The following is a 19,615-nucleotide window of genomic DNA, read 5'->3' as shown; positions in this document are numbered from 1 at the left end:
CTGACGAGGGTTCAACCTCCTCGCCGCCCGGATTTACTCCAGGTTACGATGGTCAGTCAAAATGAAAAAAGGGTGTTCAGCCCCCTCAAGCCAATGCCTCCACACCTTCAGGGCTTGAACCACAGCTAACAGCTCCCGGTCCCCCACATCATAATTGCGCTCCGCCGGACTGAGCTTCTTAGAAAAGAAAGCACAGGGGCGGAGTTTTGGTGGCGTACCCGAGCGCTGAGACAGTACAGCACCGATCCCAGCCTCGGACGCATCCACCTCAACTTGGAATGCCAAGGAAGGATCCGGATGAGCCAGCACCGGAGCCGAAGTAAACAGGTCCTTCAGATGCCTAAAAGCCCTGTCTGCCTCAGCCGACCACTGCAAACGCAGTGCCCAAAGCCCCGGATGAACCTCCGGTAGTGTCACGGTTTCGGCCGAGGCTGCTCCTCTTCCTTGTTCGGGCAGGCTTCGGCGGTCGTCGTCTCCGGAGTACTAGCTGCCACCGTTCTATGTTTCATGTTCGTTTGGTTTTGTCTCTTTGTAACACCTGTCCCTTGTTTGTGTTTGATGATGTTCCCTATTTAGTTTCGTTTGTTTGGGTCAGGTGTTATGCGTGATTGTTTATTGTCAGACTGCCTCTGTAGGGTTATTATTCTCTCGTTGTTGCTTGTCCCGAGAGTTCGCACTGCGTGCGCTTTTCTTGTGTATTTCGCACTGTGTTTGTGCGTAATTGTTTGGCGCCACCCGGTTGGGTTGGCGACTATTTTGTTCACGTGTTTTTGAACGTTACTAAAGACGGTTGAAGTCATCCTGGTTCCTTCCACTCATCTACACACACCACTCTGACAGAATCACGCATCAAATCCATGGAATCAGCAGGAGCGACCGCGCCAACAGCCGGGATGGAGGAACGTCTTCGTGGGCAGGAGGATCGTATTAACCAGGTCTGTCATGCCCTGGAGGGGGTGATGAACACTCTTCACCGATGGGAAACCAGCGGGGTACCCACGCCCCCCCCGAACCGAACCATCCCCATCGGTCAGTCCTCCTGCCTCATCTCCGGAACCCAGTGGGATTCGGCTCTCGCTCCCGAGGGCGTACGACGGCTCCACTGCCGGGTGTCAAGGGTTCCTGCTGCAAGTGGAGCTCTACCTCGCCACCGTACACCCGGCGCCCTCGGGACACGAGAGCGTCTCAGCCCTCATCTCCTGTCTCACCGGCAAGGCGTTGGAGTGGGCCAACGCTGAATGGAGGAGAATGGACGCCGCTACCACTAACTATGCGGAGTTCTCCCGCCGCTTCCGTGCTGTGTTTGACCATCCACCAGAGGGGAAGGCGGCGGGGGAGCGTCTGTTCTACCTCCGACAGGGGATGAGGAGCGCCCAGGACTTTGCCTTGGAGTTCCGGACCCTAGCGGCCGATGCAGGGTGGAATGAGCGGGCCCATATCGACCACTTCCGTTGCAGCCTCCGGGAGGACGTCCAGCGAGAGTTGGCGTGCAGGGACACCTCGTTGACTTTTGACCAGCTTGTCGACATGGCCATTCGGCTGGATACCCTGCTCGCCACCCGTGGACGTCCCGGGGGGGGTTCGCCCATTCCACTCTCCAGCACCTCCGAGCCGAGCCCTATGGAGCTCGGGGGTGCTGGCGCTAGGGAACGGAGGAGTAGGAACCCGAGGGGGGCCGTTCCCTGCACTAACTGTGGCCGTGGAGGGCACACCGCGGCTAGGTGTTGGGGAGGGTCCCCCGGTGAAGGAGAAGGCAGGTCACGCATTGGGGGGTCCCCCCAGGTGAGTAGGCGCCCTACTTACCCAGAGCTTTCTGTCGTGCACCTAACCTTGCCTGTTTGTTTTCCACAGGTTGCACCTCGTTCCCAGCATAAGGCGCTGGTAGATTCAGGCGCAGCTGGGAATTTTGTAGATCGCCAGTTCTGTATAGAGTTAGGGATTCCCCTCCTTCCAGTTGATAAGCCTTTTCCCGTTCATGCCCTAGATAGCCGTCCGTTAGGGTCTGGGTTGATTAGGGAGGTCACAGCACCCCTTCAGATGATGGCGCAGGAGGGTCATGAGGAGATGATTCAGCTCTATCTGATTGACTCTCCTGCGTATCCGGTAGTGCTGGGTCTTCCCTGGTTGATGACCCATGACCCTACTATTATGTGGCGAGAGAAAGCTCTTAAAGGGTGGTCTGCTCAGTGTGAGGGGCGGTGTCTGGGTGTTTCCATAGGGGCGACCTCGGTGGAAAGTCCGAATCTAATGACAGCACTGCATATTCCCCCCGAGTATGAGGATTTGAAACTGGTGTTTAGTAAGACTAGGGCGGCGCAGCTGCCGCCTCATAGACGGGGGGATTGTGCGATAGATCTCCAGTCAGGAGCAGCTCTCCCGCGGAGCCATGTGTATCCCTTGTCTCAAGAGGAGAGGAAGGCAATGGAGACGTACATCGCTGAGTCTCTTAGACAGGGATACATACGGGCCTCCACTTCACCCGCTTCCTCGAGTTTCTTTTTTGTGAAGAAAAAGGATGGAGGTCTGCGCCCGTGTATTGATTACCGCGGTCTCAATCAGATCACAGTGAAGTACAGCTATCCACTTCCTCTGATTGCGACTATGACGGAGTCACTGCACGGTGCGCAGTTCTTTACAAAATTGGATCTCAGGAGCGCATATAACTTGGTGCGCATTAGAGAGGGCGATGAATGGAAGACAGCGTTTAGCACGACTTCCGGACACTACGAGTATCTAGTCATGCCATATGGGTTAATGAATGCTCCCTCAGTCTTCCAATCCTTCGTCGATGAGATTTTCCGGGACATGCAGGGACAGGGAGTAGTTGTGTACATCGACGACATTCTGGTGTACAGTCCTACCCGAGCAGAGCATGTAGCCCTGGTGCGCCGAGTATTGAGGAGGCTGTTGGAGCATGACCTATATGTCAAGGCAGAGAAATGTCTGTTTTTTCAGAAGTCGGTCTCCTTTCTGGGTTACCAGTTGTCTGCGTCAGGGGTGAAGATGGAGGTAGACCGGGTGTCAGCTGTGCGTAATTGGCAGACCCCAACCACTGTGAAGGAGGTGCAACAGTTCTTGGGTTTTGCGAATTATTACCGGAGGTTTATCCGGGGTTTTGGACAGGTGGCAGCTCCCATAACGTCTCTGTTAAAGGGGGGTCCGGTGCGCTTGCGGTGGTCAGCTGAGGCGGACAGGGCATTTGGGAGACTGAAGGACCTGTTTACCTCGGCGCCGGTGTTGGCGCATCCGGATCCCTCTTTACCGTTCCAGGTAGAGGTGGACGCGTCAGAGGCCGGGATAGGGGCCGTTCTTTCCCAGCGTTCTGGCACTCCACCTAAACTCCGTCCCTGTGCGTTTTATTCAAAGAAGCTCAGTCCGGCGGAGCGGAATTATGACGTAGGAGACAGGGAGCTGTTAGCCGTGGTACAGGCCCTAAAGGTGTGGCGGCATTGGCTCGAGGGGGCTCAACACCCTTTCCTCATTCTAACTGATCATCGTAACCTGGAGTACATCCGGGCAGCTAGGAGACTGAATCCTCGCCAGGCCCGCTGGACTATGTTTCTAGCCCGGTTTGTGTTTAAGATCACATACATCCCTGGGTCCCAGAACGGGAAGGCAGATGCTCTGTCTCGGCGGTATGACGCGGAGGAGAGGTCCGTTGAGCCCACGCCCATACTACCAGAGTCTTGTCTGGTTGCACCGGTGGTGTGGGAGGTTGATGGCGAGATCGAGCGGGCGTTACGCACCGACCCGAGTCCTCCTCAGTGTCCAGTGGGTCGGACGTATGTTCCGCTCGAGGTACGCGATCGCCTCATTTGTTGGGCTCATACGTCCCCCTCCTCTGGCCATCCGGGTATCGGCCGGACAGTGCACTGCCTTAGCACGAAGTACTGGTGGCCAACGTTAGCTAGGGATGTGAGGATTTATGTCTCCTCCTGTTCGGTGTGTGCCCAGTGTAAGGCGCCCAGACATTTGCCCAGGGGTAAATTACAACCCCTGCCTATTCCACAACGACCCTGGTCCCACCTCTCGGTGGATTTTGTTACCGACCTTCCCCCCTCACAGGGGAATACTACCATCCTGGTCGTTGTGGATCGGTTCTCGAAGGCCTGTCGTCTCCTTCCCATGCCGGGTCTACCCACTGCCCTACAGACCGCAGAGGCTCTGTTCACCCATGTCTTCCGGCATTACGGGGTACCCGAGGATATAGTGTCTGACCGAGGCCCCCAGTTCACCTCCAGAGTGTGGAGAGCATTTATGGAACGGTTGGGGGTTTCGGTAAGCCTTACCTCGGGTTACCACCCGGAGAGTAATGGGCAGGTTGAACGTGTGAACCAGGATGTGGGTAGGTTTCTGAGGTCATACTGTCAGGGCCGGCCGGAGGAGTGGGCGAGATATGTGCCCTGGGCCGAGATGGCACAGAACTCTCTTCGCCACTCCTCCACCCAACTAACCCCTTTTCAGTGTGTATTAGGGTACCAGCCGGTTCTGGCACCATGGCATGAGAGCCAGATCGAGGCCCCCGCTGTGGATGAGTGGGTGCGGCGCTCGGAGGAGACGTGGGACGCTGCACACGTCCATCTGCAGCGTGCCATACGTCGACAGAAGACGAGCGCCGACCTACACCGCAGTGAGGGGCCAGTGTACGCACCTGGAGATCGAGTCTGGCTCTCAACCAGAAACCTGCCCCTCCGCCTGCCCTGCCGGAAGCTGGGTCGGCGGTTTGTGGGGCCCTTTAAAGTCCTGAGGAGATTGAACGAGGTGAGTTACAGGTTAGAACTACCTATTGATTACAAGAATATTAACCCCTCGTTCCATGTGTCTCTCCTCAGGCCGGTGGTAGCTGGTCCACTCCAGGACTTTGAGATTGAGGAGACTCCTCCACCCCCGTTGGACATCGAGGGGGCTCCGGCGTACACCGTGAGGTCCATCCTTGATTCGAGACGCCGGATGGGGGGTCTTCAATATCTCGTGGAGTGGGAGGGGTACGGTCCGGAGGAGCGGTGCTGGGTGCCAAGGAGGGACATATTGGACCAGTCCCTGCTGACCGAGTTCCATCGGGGTCATCCTGCACGCCCTGCTCCGCGTCGTCCGGGTCGTCCCCGAGCCCCGGGTCGGCGCACGGCTGGAGCCGCGCGTCAAGGGGGGGGTACTGTCACGGTTTCGGCCGAGGCTGCTCCTCTTCCTTGTTCGGGCAGGCTTCGGCGGTCGTCGTCTCCGGAGTACTAGCTGCCACCGTTCTATGTTTCATGTTCGTTTGGTTTTGTCTCTTTGTAACACCTGTCCCTTGTTTGTGTTTGATGATGTTCCCTATTTAGTTTCGTTTGTTTGGGTCAGGTGTTATGCGTGATTGTTTATTGTCAGACTGCCTCTGTAGGGTTATTATTCTCTCGTTGTTGCTTGTCCCGAGAGTTCGCACTGCGTGCGCTTTTCTTGTGTATTTCGCACTGTGTTTGTGCGTAATTGTTTGGCGCCACCCGGTTGGGTTGGCGACTATTTTGTTCACGTGTTTTTGAACGTTACTAAAGACGGTTGAAGTCATCCTGGTTCCTGCGCTTGATTCCTTCCACTCATCTACACACACCACTCTGACAGGTAGTAATTGGCAAAACCCAAGAACCGCTGCACCTCCTTCACCGTGGTTGGAGTCTGCCAATTACGCACGGCCGAAATGCGGTCAATCTCCATCTCCACACCTGACGCGGACAAGCGGTGTCCCAGGAAGGAGATGGACTCTTGGAAGAACAGACATTTCTCTGCCTTCACATACAGGTCATGCTCCAACAGTCTACCAAGCACCCGACGAACTAGGGACACATGCTCGGCTCGTGTAGCGGAGTATATTAGAATGTCATCGATATACACCACTACACCCTGTCCATGCAGGTCCCGGAAAATCTCATCAACAAACGATTGGAAGACTGAAGGAGCATTCATCAGACCGTATGGCATGACGAGGTACTCATAGTGCCCCGAGGTGGTACTAAATGCTGTCTTCCACTCAACTCCCTCCCGAATACGTACCAGGTTGTACGCGCTCCTGAGATCCAATTTAGTGAAGAAGCGCGCCCCGTGCAATGACTCCTTCATACTAGCAATCAGAGGTAGTGGATAGCTATATTTTATTGTGATCTGATTTAGACCACGGTAGTCAATGCACGGGCGTAAACCACCATCCTTCTTCTTCACAAAAAAGAAACTCGATGACACAGGAGAAGTGGACGGCCGTATGTATCCCTGTCTCAGAGATTCGGTGACATATGTTTCCATAGCCGCCGTCTCCTCCTGTGACAGAGGATACACGTGACTCCGGGGAAGCGCAGCGACTACCTGGAGGTTTATCGCACAATCCCCCTGTCGATGGGGTGGTAATTGAGTCGCCTTCTTTTTACAGAAGGCGAGAGCCAAATCGGCATATTCAGGCGGAATGTGCAAGGTGGGAACCTGGTTCAGACTCTCCACCGTAGTTGCCCCTACGGAAACACCTACACACCTCCCCAAGCACTGATCAGACCATCCCTTGAGAGCCCTCTGTTGCCATGAAATAGTGGGGTCATGAGAAGCTAACCAGGGACCACAGGAAACGCAGGAGAATCAATCAGATACAAACTAATCATTTCCTCATGACCCTCCTGCGTCTTCATCCTGAGAGGCGCTGTGACCTCCCTAATCAACCCTGACCCTAAAGGGCGGCTATCTAGGGCATGGATAGGGAAGGGCACACCGACTGGCACAATAGGAATCCCTAACTTATGGGTAAACTGACGATCAATAAAGTTCCCAACTGCGCCTGAATCTACTAGCGCCTTATGCTGGGACTGAGGAGAAAACTCGGGAAACACAACATTCATACACATATGCGCAACAGGGAGCTCTGGGTGAGTTGGGTGCCTAATCACCTGAAACGGCTCATCAGTGCGCTGCCTACTGCCTCGACTCCTAGGAGGCCCTCCCCAGCACCGACCAGCAGTGTGTCCTCTGCGGCCATAGTTGGTGCAGGGGACGGCCCCTCTACTGGTCTCCCTCATAGCAGCACCTCCGAGCTCCATAGGGGTAGGGTCGGAGGTGCTGGGGGATGGAATGGACGGCCCCGGATCCGGACGTCCGCGGGTAGCCAACAGGTTATCTAGTCGAATAGACATGTCCACCAGTTGGTCCAGGCTTAGGTTAGTGTCCCTGCAGGCCAATTCCCGACGAACGTCCTCCCTCAAGCTACATCGGTAGTGGTCGATGAGGGCCCTCTCATTCCATCCCGCGTTGGCAGCCAGAGTCCGAAAGTCCAGTGCGAATTCCTGCGCGCTCCTCTTCCCCTGTCTGAGGTGGAATAGACGCTCACCCGCCGCTTTCCCCTCTGGTGGATGATCGAATACCGCCCTAAAGCAGCGGGTAAACTCCGCATAGCTTACAGTTGCGGCGTCTATTCCCCCCCACTCGGTGTTGGCCCACTCCAGCGCTTTACCGGACAGACAGGAGATGAGGGCGGACATGCTCTCGTATCCCGAGGGGGCCGGGTGGATGGTTGCCAGGTAGAGTTCTACCTGGAGCAGAAAACCCTGACACCCGGCAGCTGTGCCGTCATAAGCCCTCGGGAGTGAGAGCCGAATCCCACTGAACCCCGGAGGTGAAACGATGGGTATCGATGTAGGTGGTGGTGTCATCGGAGGAGCTCGGAGGACCTCATCGGAGGACCTCCTCTCTCCCATCGCTCCATTGTGTTAACCACACGTTCCATGGCGGTGCCGAGAGCCTGGATCATGGCCGCTTGTTGTTGTACGCGTTCCTCCATCGATCCGGCTGGCACCGCTGCTCCTGCTGACTCCATGCTGGTGTGTGATTCTGTCAAAGGCGTCAGTGAAATGCGGTGGGCGAAGTCAAATGCAGGACACAGAGCTTATCAGAAAACGTACTTTACTAGAAAGTAATCTGAGAATACACAATCTCCACACAGGGAGGAAATAACCTGCACACTAACGACTGCCGATAACAATAACAATCACACACAACACACAGTGTAAGACAGAGGGTTAAATATGGAAGACAATACTACATAATGGGAAACAAGTGTAACCAATCAAGACAGAACAAGTCAAACATAGAAACATAGATCGGTAGCTGCTAGTACTCCGGTGACGAGCAAGGAGGAGGGGCAGCCTCGGCTGAATCCGTGACACCTGTATATAGCCTCCCTACTGTTATTTAATTTTACTTCTGCTCTTTTTTTCTCAACACTTTTTTGTTGTTGTTGTTTTATTTTACTTTTTTATTAAAAAATAAATGCATTGTTGGTTAAGGGCTGTAAGTAAGCATTTCACGGTAATGTCTACACCTGCTGTATTCGGCACATGTGGCAAATAAAATTGGATTTTTTTCTCCTAGAGCATTCAGTCAAGTTGATTGTAGTATTAGGATCAGGTATCAGGTGTGCATAACCATACAACAGAGACCAGGATATCTCATGACAATTTCTGGCCCCTGTTTCCTGATTACATGGTCAGAAATAACCCTGTCATGATGTTGAGGAGTTATGCTATCTGCAATTTGACGTTTCTACTTGTTGTCCAAACGTGTTGAGAACAATCTGTGACTTTCTACTTCCCAGTGCAATTTGAAAGGTGTCTGTATACTGTATATGAGCCTCAGCCTCTCTATGCCTCTCTATGAGGTACTGTATTTCTTCAGCTAATTTAGCTGTGCAGCAATTTGGCACCCGTCTAGGGAGTTACCACAGATAACCCTCCTACAGATTGCATCACAGCTCAGCTCAATGAATCATTGAACAGGAATGAGAGACACCAGCCTCTCAGGAAAGAGATATAGTGGCAGAGAGTTAGATAGATGTCAGTTCAGTATATTGTATGTATAAAATACAGTATATTCCATGTAAATTGCCTATGCACATACAGGAGAGTTTGTAGAGGACCTCAGTGTATTGTTGACATTGATAAATGCATGACTTTAGACAACAGGGCAACCATCTCCCTGACAACAACGTTAGGTATTTTATTGACCACTTTGACAGTTTTAGGTCCAAAAAGGTTGGGAGGGAACTGAGGCAATACCTCAGCATGGCATTAAGATGGTAGTTGATGTATTTCTGGAAGCCCACTGTGTATCTCTCTGCGCAGGACTTTTTTAGCAAATCAGATCCTTTCCTGGAGATCTTCAGGATAAACGATGACGACACGCTACAGCTTGTGCACAGAACAGAGGTAAGGCCAGCGCTTGAACTAGTCATTCTGTTAAAACGGATCCATCCATCCAATTACTTTAGCTTATTGACTTTTCTCTTTCATGTTTCACTCACAGACTGTTATGAACAACCTTAACCCGGTGTGGAAAACCTTCAAGACCTCCCTGAATTCCCTCTGCAGTGGAGACCATGACCGGCCTCTAAAGGTATAGGTGTGGGTGTCTGTGTATAGCTCTATCTCTTCTTGCCAGCCCAGGGGACCTGATTGAGCACCTTTGCCACGGTGGCGGACTGACTGGCAGGTGAGCAACACTGATGTCAGCACCAGTGCCTAAATCTTTTAAGAGGTTTGTCTACTAAAGTCAGAAGGGAGGGCTGGACTAGGGAGGAAGGAGATACTCTATAGCAGGGTTATTCAACTCTGACCCTACGAGGTCCAGAGCCTGCTGTTTTTCTGTTCTACCTGATAATTAATTGCACCCACCTGATGTCCCAGGTCTAAATCAGTCCCTGATTAGAGGGGGACAATGAAAAAATGCAGTGGAACTGGCTTGGAGGTCCAGAGTTGAGTTTGAGGGCTCTATAGACTAGTCATTTGTGGCTTGGCCTGATCATACAGAATGTCTATTAGACCAGGGGAGTGGAAAGAGAGAGACTCTCAATCGCCCCGCCCCCACCACCTTTATAACTCCTCCTCTTTCACCCCTCTCATGTTCTCTTTCAGCCCCCCTTCCCACTGTCTCACATTGTCTGCATCTTTCCCCTTTTCCTTTATGGCCTTGTGTGTGTGTGTGTGTGTGTGTGTGTGTGTGTGTGTGTGTGTGTGTGTGTGTGTGTGTGTGTGTGTGTGTGTGTGTGTGTGTGTGTGTGTGTGTGTGTGTGTGTGTGTGTGTGTGTGTGTGTGTGTGTGTGTGTGTGTGTGTGTGTGTGTGTGTGTGTGTGTGTATTATTGCCTTTTTCCCCCTTTCTAACTCCCTGGCATTACTAAATCATTAAACTACAGTTAGTCTAATGGGCGCCTCAAGGGCCTGCTCTAAACAAATAAGACTTTCTCATTAAACATTTAGGCAACAGCAGTGGCTCATTGTGTTTAGGGGCACTGAGTCTATCTCTCTCTCTCTCTCTCTCTCTCTCTCTCGCTCCCTCTATTCTTCATTCCCTCCCTCTTAACCTCTCCAGTCAAGGAGATAGAGAGGGTGGTGCTGAGGTGGGAGGAGGTTAAGCTCTCAACGCCACTCTTCAACCGCCCCCCTCCTCAACTCCCCTCCCACCTACCTCTTGTCCCAATCCCTCCATGTTGCCAAGAGCACCTCTCCTCTTCATCCCAAGATCTCAATCTTGGTTGCCACGGTGGTGCCCTTTAGGGGTTACAAGTGATGAGGTCACTGTAGGGTTGGAGGTGTGTTGGTGGAGCCAACAGTGATTAACCCCAGGGCAGGAAATGACATGGAGCTAAAGAGATCATTCGCATTTAAATGTTGATGGCTAAGAAACTGTCTGACCACATTACTAAATAATATAAATAAATAATATGCCATTTAGCAGACGCTTTTATCCAAAGCGACTTACAGTCATGCATGCATACATTTTTTTGTGTATGGGTGGTCCCGGGGATCGAACCCACTACCTTGGCGTTACAAGCGCCGTGCTCTACCAGCTGCTCTACCAATATCTACCAATATTAACAGCACCTACGGTATCTCAAAACCTTTTTGAAATAAGTATTGAAAGGATACAGACCGACTGCTTAATAACCAGTGGTTTCAGGGAAAGCGCTTCCTGTATGTCTGTTGGGATTGACCACCCTGTGGGATATGATGATGCATTCTGCTAAAAGGGGACTAATGGGAGAGTCCCTGAGTCCCATGCTGCCTTGCCTACTGGCACCATCACAGCACGTAATGGTAGCATCATAATGGTAGCATCAAAATGGTAGCATCATAATTCTAGCATCATAATGGTAGCATCAAAATGGTAGCATCATAATTCTAGCATCATAATGGTAGCTTCAAAATGGTAGCATCATTATTCTAGCATCATAATGGTAGCATCATTAAGGTAGCATCATAATTCTAGCATGGTCTTCTGTAGCTCAATTGGTAGAGCATGGCGCTCGTAACGCCAGGGTAGTGGGTTCGATCCCGAGACCACCCATACGTAAATATTTATGCACACATGACTGTAAGTCGCTTTGGATAAAAGCGTCTGCTAAATGGCATTTTATTATTATTATTATTAGCATCATAATGGTAGCATCATAATGGTAGCATCATAATGGTAGCATCATAATGGTAGCATCATAATTATAGCATCATAATGGTAGCATCATAATGGTAGCATCATAATGGTAGCTCATTTAGAACATGTCAGGGAACATTATAGTTGAAGCACGGCTGGCATTGGTGACTATTGGACCCAACGGTGTCATTCCTGGAAAGCACAGACACATCAACGTGCAGCAAAGAGCATTGTTCCCAACAACCATCAATGGACAGATAATATTCAGCCACACCCTCCTAACACAAAACGAAGACCTTTGCCAGCCAGGGCTATCTAAAAGTAATGTTAAATGATACAAATCTGTGAGATGGAATGCTCAGCTAAACTAACACATTGACAGTATGTAAATGCTTAGAAAGGAGAGCGGTAGGCCTATCTCTTCCTTTGGGTCTCAGTCATAGATAGCATCTTATTGAAATGTGAGAAGTTCTTTGAAGTTATTTAGTCATTTTAACTACACACTTGAGTTGAGAATATAAACCTCTAGAATCCATACAGTAGATGATGTCAGTGTTCTAAAATGGAAGCAGTTTCCATATGACCCAGCTCTTCTAGCACTGTCTAGTTAATGGGGGAAGCTAATGGTTTTGGATGAAACTCCACTGATAGTCCCGCCCTCCCCTTCAACCTCCCTGCCCCCTGAATATCCCTTCTAGTTAATTGGACAGCTACCCAATCTGTTGACCTATACCAGAGGAAAAGAGAATCGTGCAGAAAAGACACCAATTTAGCCCTCATTGCCAAACCCATGCAATGAAGAGTCTCACCATCTACCTGGTGGGATATCTGGATGGAGCTGAGAGACAGGGCCTTTAAAGGGAAATGACCCCCTTGTCCTTGCATTATTCATGGTTACTTAAGGAGGGAAAGTGGGGTTGCTGTGGAGAGAGATGCGGAAGGCCGATAAGCATGTGTCAAAATACTTCTGATCCCCTTAATCCAGTGTCAGATTTCCATGCCATAATATCCACTTAAGCATGACCGAGTGTATGTGGGGTGTGGGTGGATGTGTGTTAGGGGTGTGGGTGGAAGTGTGTGTGGGGTGTGGGTGGATGTGTGTTAGGAGTGTGGGTGGAAGTGTGTGGGTGGGTGGGTGTGTGTGGGTGGGTGTGGGTGTATGTGTGTGTGGGTGTGGTTGGATGTGTGTGTGGGTGTCAAAAGCAGTGATAGTGAATGACTCTCCATGGAGTTAATATGCCTCTAGGTTTAATGGATCATAAAATGTCTTCCACTCCAATTGGACTTTTCACAAGATGCTGTTAATGTTAGCTCAGGTTAACCTCATTATCACACACTGTATAATACAAGAGCATTAATCGAACACACACATTTATTAAACAGACATAGACACCCGTTGCAAGGCCACAGTTCTGACACGTTGCTAGGCCACAGTTCTGACACAAGGCCACTGTCCTGGAATGGCCACTGTAGCGAATGTGTATCATAGATGAATGTTCAGCATAGCTAATGGCCAAATGAAGGTCAGAGGTCAGTTTATTTATCTATGATCCATGTGAAACCAGGACACACACACACAGGGGCGTCATGCACCCATTATTTTAGAGGTACGTGAGGATGAAGGGGGGCTGATTGGAATTCTGAGGATTTTGCATTTTTCAAACAACTGAAACAGCTTGTTCCTGCAATCCTCGTGCCAAAATCATTACGCCTAATTCTATGTAAAAAAAAAAAAAAAAGTGAAAAGAAGAAGGGATATATATATTTTTTTTTCTGCATATGCTATCTAAGCATACCTCTTTACCTGTTCAAATGTCATTTTAATTAATGATGCACATTGATTCTTTAAGAAATGTTATGCCTTTAGTACAACTGCCACACTGGTATATACAGTGCAATCGGAGAGTATTCAGACCCCTTCCCTTTTTCCACATTTTGTTACGTTACAGCCTTATTCTAAAATGGATTAAATAAAATAAATTCCTCATCAATCTACACACAATACCCCATAATGACAAAGCGAAAACAAGTTTATAAAAAAAAAAAAAACTGAAATACCTTATTTACATAAGTATTCAGACCCTTTGCTATGAGACTCTAAATTGAGCTCAGATGCATCCTGTTTCCATTGATCATCCTTGAGATGGTTCTAGAACTTGATTGGAGTCTACCTGTGGTCAATTAAATTGATTGGACATGATTTGGAAAGGCACACACCTGTATATATAAGGTCCCACAGTTGACAAGGCATGTCAGACCAAAAACCAAACCATGAGGTTTTGTCCGTAGCGCTCCGAGACAGGATTGTGTCGAGGCACAGATCTGGGGAAGGGTACCAAAAAATGTCTGCAGCATTGAAGGTCCACAAGAACACAGTGTTCTCCATCATTCTTAAATGGAAGAAGTTTGGAACCACCAAGACTCTTCCTAGAGCTGGCTGCCCGGCCAAACTGGGCAGTCGGGGGAGAAGGGCCTTGGTCAGGGAGGTGACCAAGAACCCGATGGTGACTCTGACAGAGCTCTGGAGTTCCTCTGTGGAAATGGGAGAACCTTCCAGAAGGACAACCATCTCTGCAGCACTCCACCAATCAGGTCTTTATGGTAGAGTGGCCAGACGGAAGCCACTCCTCAGTAAAAGGCACATAAAAGCCCACTTGGAGTTTGCCAAAAAGCACCTAAAGACTCTCAGACCACGAGAAACAAGATTTTCTGGTCTGATGAAACCAAGATTGAACTCTTTAGCCTGAATGCCAAGCATCACGTCTGGAGGAAACCTGGCACCATCCCTACAGTGAAGCATGGTGGTGCCAGCATCATGCTGTGGGGATGTTTTTCAGCGGCAGGGACTGGGAGACTAGTCAGGATCGAGGAAAAGATGAACGGAGCAAAGTACATAGAGATCCTTGATGAACACCTGCTCCAGAGTGGTCAGGACGTCAGACTGGGGTGAAGGTTCACCTTCCAACAGGACAACGACCCTAAGCACACAGCCAAGACAAGTCTCTGAATGTCCTTGAGTGGCCCAGCAAGAGCCCGGTCTTGAACCCGATTGAACATCTCTGGAAATAACTGAAAATAGCTGTGCAGCGATGCTCCCCATCCAACCTGACAGAGCTTGAGAGGATCTGCAGAGAAGAATGTAAGAAACTCCCCAAATACAGGTGTGCCAAGCTTGTAGCGTCATACCCAAGAAGACTCAAGGCTGTAATTGCTGCCAAAGGTACTTCAACAAAGTACTGAGGAAAGGGTCTGAATACTTATGTAAATGTCATATTTCAGTTTTGTATTTTTACTACATTTGCAAAAATTTCTACAAACTTATTTTTGCTTTGTCATTATGGGGTGTTGTGTGTAGATTGATGAGGAAAAATACAATTTAATCAATTTTAGAATAGGGCTGTAACGTAACAAAATGTGGAAAAAGTCAAGTGGTCTGAATACTTTCTGAATGCACCCAAGAATTAAAGCAACATTTTGTTTAAAGTCCAGCAACCTTGCCAGCATGCATGCCAGCTAAGATAGTTAGACAAGTGACTTCACTGATAGCCTGCAATGGCTTCTTGGTAGCTACATAGATATGAGGTTGGGAGATTGGGAACCTATCTAGCTGGCTAGCTAAAGCCAACTTCATAAAATTGCTAGGTGGCTGGTATTACAGAGAAATAACAAAATATTTTGGTTTTATTTATTCATCAAGAAGGCATCAATAGGCTACATAGCTTGATCAAATACATTTACAAACATACCTCCTGCGAGTCCTGCCCATCACCGGCAGCTAAAATCAAATAAAACACTGTGCGTGTAACTCGACACGCTCTCTCCTCCTCCACTGACGATACTGTCTGCATGCACAAGAGTATCTAGCCTCCTGCCTAGCATATCTTTGCTCGGTGGTGCATCTTGGAAGGAACCACTTACTAAGGAGGAGCAGGTCCAGTTAGTGTTCCCCCTCCACAAAATACCGCTGACAGATATTTTTATAAATAATTATGATAAAATGTGGGCTTAAAAATTAAAGTGTAGTAATTAATTTAACATCTGAAACATTTATAATGTTAAACAAAATAAACATACACACACACACACACAAATTCAATTTTCTCTCTCTCTCTTACGTCAAAAGCCTTCTTTCCCATCCTCAAATCCATATTTCATGAGACCATACAATTTTGATCACTCCAGTAATGTCCCCTTACTGATTTATTAATGGTGTAGCGTCGCAGGGGAGTCTGCTCTAGTTTTCTCAAACTGGTCCCAGTGAGTTGTAATGAGTATGAACACCAGAGGAGGTGCTTTCATCCATGCCAGAATCTACATGTCACCACATAGTTGGTCACATTCTGTCTGGTCATCTTGTTCTACTGCAGTATTCACAGATAGATTAGGTGATACGTTCGTGTTGACACCATAGTATTTGATCATTAACTGTAATCACTGTTTCTCTCTCTCTTTACTCCCAACTCTTCTCTCTCTCTCTCCCTCTTCTCTCTCTCTCTCCCTCTTCTTTCTCCCCCACCCTCCCCTCTCTCTCTCTCAGTGCACGGTGTGGGACTGGGACTCCAATGGGAAGCACGACTTTATTGGTGAATATCAGGCCACATTCAAAGAGATGAGAGGGGCAATGGATGGGAGACAGGTAGGCTGTACAGGTGTTGTGTGGGTTTATAAGTGAGTTTTTTTTTTTTTTTTTAGGTAGCGAGGGCATCAATCAGGTTTGTAAAATGATCATTTCTAGACGCCTCCATATGTTTTCATTATCATCATGCTTGTAGCATCTGGAATTTGTCGAATGAGAAAAATTAAAAAAATTAAGTCACAAACCATTTTTGGGGTGTGCATCTACCTACTCATTTTACTAGCTCATCTGGAAACATGGTAATTATTATATACCTAAGACTTATCAGACTGTAGGAATCAGACTCTGATATGGTTCTGTACTCATTGGAAAGTATGTCTCTCCAGAGGATGTGGGAGAGCAGAGAGAAAGTGGGTTAGAGAGGCAGAGCTCATGTTGGTCGCCGACCGAAGATTTGTTTTCATCCAACTCCAGGTTTTTCTAGTGTCCTCTCTCTGGGGGATGTGACCAGAGGCTAGCTTCCTCTCTCTGGGGGCCATTTGGGGCCATTTGGGGCTCCTGGAGGAGATACTTATCTCATTGGGTACTGAGGATATATCAGTGCTCCACAGGGAAGAGTAGGACAGAAGCCTGAAGAAAAACCAAACAAATGACAATGGATCTCTCTCAACCAGGAGCCTCCCCACCATCCGGTAGCCACCGTCTCCTCTTTCTCTCCCTCTGTGCCGGTGTAATTCAGAAATCAGCACTCTCTCCTTCACTGTATGGAGGACAAGAGTGTGGGAGAGTGAAAGTTCTGTCCTGCCTGGTGTGTTTGGGAAAGAATCCTTGCCGTTTCCTTCCAGCTCAGAATGCTTGGAAATGGATCCATTGAGCCATGGTTAGTGCTATCCGGGATCCTTGGGACGTCCCTACCCTAAACCCTAACCTTAACCCCTACCCTCACCCTAACCTTAACCATAACCATAACCATAACCCTTACCTTACCTTACCCTAACCTTAACCCTTACCTTAACCGTTTTAAATTTAAACTTCAATGGGATGACATCATATTTGGGACATCCCAAAGATTCCGTTAACACTTTTCCGTTGAGCCATGACCCTCAGTGATGTTTGAAAGGTCAAAGGGTACTTTAACTTGGTTTCACTTGATGGCACTTTGATATAGACAGATTTATTTTTTACCCCGTCTTCAAGATTACTCTTTTAATAGAGATCAGCCTTCATCACCACTTAAAGAGACAGTTTGAGGAGACTGTTGTAAGACTTTTGTGTTTTATGTTTGGTATTTATGAGTTCTGCATAATGCCTTTTGGTTTAAGCCATGTGCTAGTGTTTTCTTTTTAAAGGCATTTGCCTAGTGTCCAGAGTTTTGCAAACAGAACAGCTTCCCTTGGAACAAGAACAAGAACAAATGCATTTAATTAACAGGCGTTCTCGGTGAAGATGACAGGCGACAACCCGTACGGCCATACATCACTGGACAGCTCTCCTTCATCACGCCGACCGGCCCTGTGCCCAGGCAGACAGCTGTGTCTTCATTAGCACACAGAAGGAGCTCCAGGCTGAGGCATCTGGGCTAATTATATTACAACGTGGCTCGCTTCGTAGTCTAAATAAACCCTACGGTGCTCGGGCCTCAAACGCAGCAAGCTTTTAAAGGCCGTTCACACCACTAATTGGCTCCTTCATGGAATTTAAGAAGACCGCAGAACCTGCTGGCATTAAACCCGTTACAGTAAGGCCCATTCCATTCGATTCCAATGCCACATATAGGATACACAAGGAGTGCTGACTCCTACTGAAACCAGTGATTTGGCTGATAGCGATATCTCGTTTTTTTTACCCATTATCTGTCAATCATTCATGGAGCTGCAACTAGTTGGGTGTCCACTTTTACGATAATGGTTATATAATTAGTTTTGTAAGCTAAAGTGAAAGACTGAGAACAGCACGGACAGACTGTCCCTGAGACGATTAGGTGACTGATATTTAGTTTTTCTCTCCCATGACTCTTAGAGGAAAGGTGGTAGATTTTAACACAGGAGTTGTTTTCTGTTTTTGAGCAGCAGATTGAAATGACTGGGCTAATCTGTACAGTCATGAATGGATAATGCTCCCCTCATTAGTGACGAACAAACGACCCAGAAACCAAACCTCCTCAGGCTGTTGTTGCTTGGCTTTGCTAATTATTCTCCCTAGCACGCTCTACAGTACCATTTCCTTGCCACCTCTCATTGCTGTGGATCGTATTGTTGTATTTCACTCCATTGTCTGGCCTCCACTACCATGGCTCCATGTTATCCAGTGGGACGATATAGTCTTTCAATATCTGTCGTTTTTTTATGATGTTTTGAATCTCTGTTTAGCACAGTCAGTCTCCCTCTACCAAGTCACATACTGTAAGGATGATACTATACTTATTGTGGTTTTTGGTCTCACTTGTTTTTTGATTTGATCAATGACAGGTCCAATGGGAGTGTATAAACCCCAAGTATCAGATCAAGAAGAAGAATTACAAGAACTCTGGTATCGTCATTCTCAATCAGTGCAAGGTGATTCACAACACTCTCAATCTCTCTCTCTCTCTCTCTCGCTCTCTATCTCTCTCTCTCTCTCTATCTCTCACTCTCTCTCTCTCTCTCTCTCTCTCTCTCTCTCTCTCTCTGTCTCCTTAATATTCACACACTCGTTCCTTCCTTCCTCCACCCACCACTTTCTCTAACCTGATGTCTTAGTCTGATTGGCAGATGGTTCTAGAACATTTATCATCCTGTTGCTGTTATGGATGTGAAGGAAGGTTGTGATCAGATGGAATCTGACTAATATGACATTTATTCCATCTGCTGAACCCACAGATGGCCTTACATTTACATTTACATTTACGTCATTTAGCAGACGCTCTTATCCAGAGCGACTTACAAATAGGTGCATTCACCTTATAGCCAGTGGGATAACCACTTTACAATGTATTATTATTATTAATTAATTATTTTTTTCTTTAGGGGGGGAGGGTTGGAGTAAGGGGGGGGGGGGGGTAGAAGGATTACTTTATCCTATCCCAGGTATTCCTTAAAGAGGTGGGGTTTCAAATGTCTCCGGAAGGTGGTGAGTGACTCCGCTGTCCTGGCGTCGTGAGGGAGCTTGTTCCACCATTGGGGTGCCAGGGCAGCGAACAGTTTTGACTGGGCTGAGCGGGAACTATGCTTCCGCAGAGGTAGGGGAGCCAGCAGGCCAGAGGTGGATGAACGCAGTGCCCTCGTTTGGGTGTAGGGACTGATCAGAGCCTGAAGGTACGGAGGTGCCGTTCCCCTCACAGCTCCGTAGGCAAGCACCATGGTCTTGTAGCAGATGCGAGCTTCAACTGGAAGCCAGTGGAGTGTGCGGAGGAGCGGGGTGACGTGAGAGAACTTGGGAAGATTGAACACCAGACGGGCTGCGGCATTCTGGATGAGTTGTAGGGGTTTAATGGCACAGGCAGGGAGCCCAGCCAACAGCGAGTTGCAGTAATCCAGACGGGAGATAACAAGTGCCTGGATTAGGACCTGTGCCGCTTCCTGTGTAAGGCAGGGTCGTACTCTCCGAATGTTGTAGAGCATGAACCTACAGGA

At 48.7% G+C, this 19,615-nt stretch overlaps 1 protein-coding gene across 1 annotated transcript in view; it reads left to right on the top strand.

Moving 5' to 3' along the window:
* Positions 1-19,615, top strand: part of LOC311139319 (copine-4-like) — a 79,784-nt gene that overhangs the window by 40,084 nt on the left and 20,085 nt on the right. The window contains exons 3-6 of the mRNA XM_084174198.1: positions 9,126-9,209; positions 9,307-9,396; positions 15,966-16,064; positions 18,473-18,559. Coding sequence (XP_084030324.1) covers positions 9,126-9,209; positions 9,307-9,396; positions 15,966-16,064; positions 18,473-18,559 — 360 coding nt within the window. The remainder of the gene's footprint in view (positions 1-9,125; positions 9,210-9,306; positions 9,397-15,965; positions 16,065-18,472; positions 18,560-19,615) is intronic.

Source organism: Coregonus lavaretus (assembly GCF_964263955.1).
Source record: "Coregonus lavaretus genome assembly, chromosome: 13".
NCBI classification, from domain to species: Eukaryota; Metazoa; Chordata; class Actinopteri; order Salmoniformes; family Salmonidae; genus Coregonus; species Coregonus lavaretus.
The sequence above is the reverse complement of the archived record's forward strand: the minus strand, read 5'-3'. Positions and strand labels throughout refer to the sequence as shown.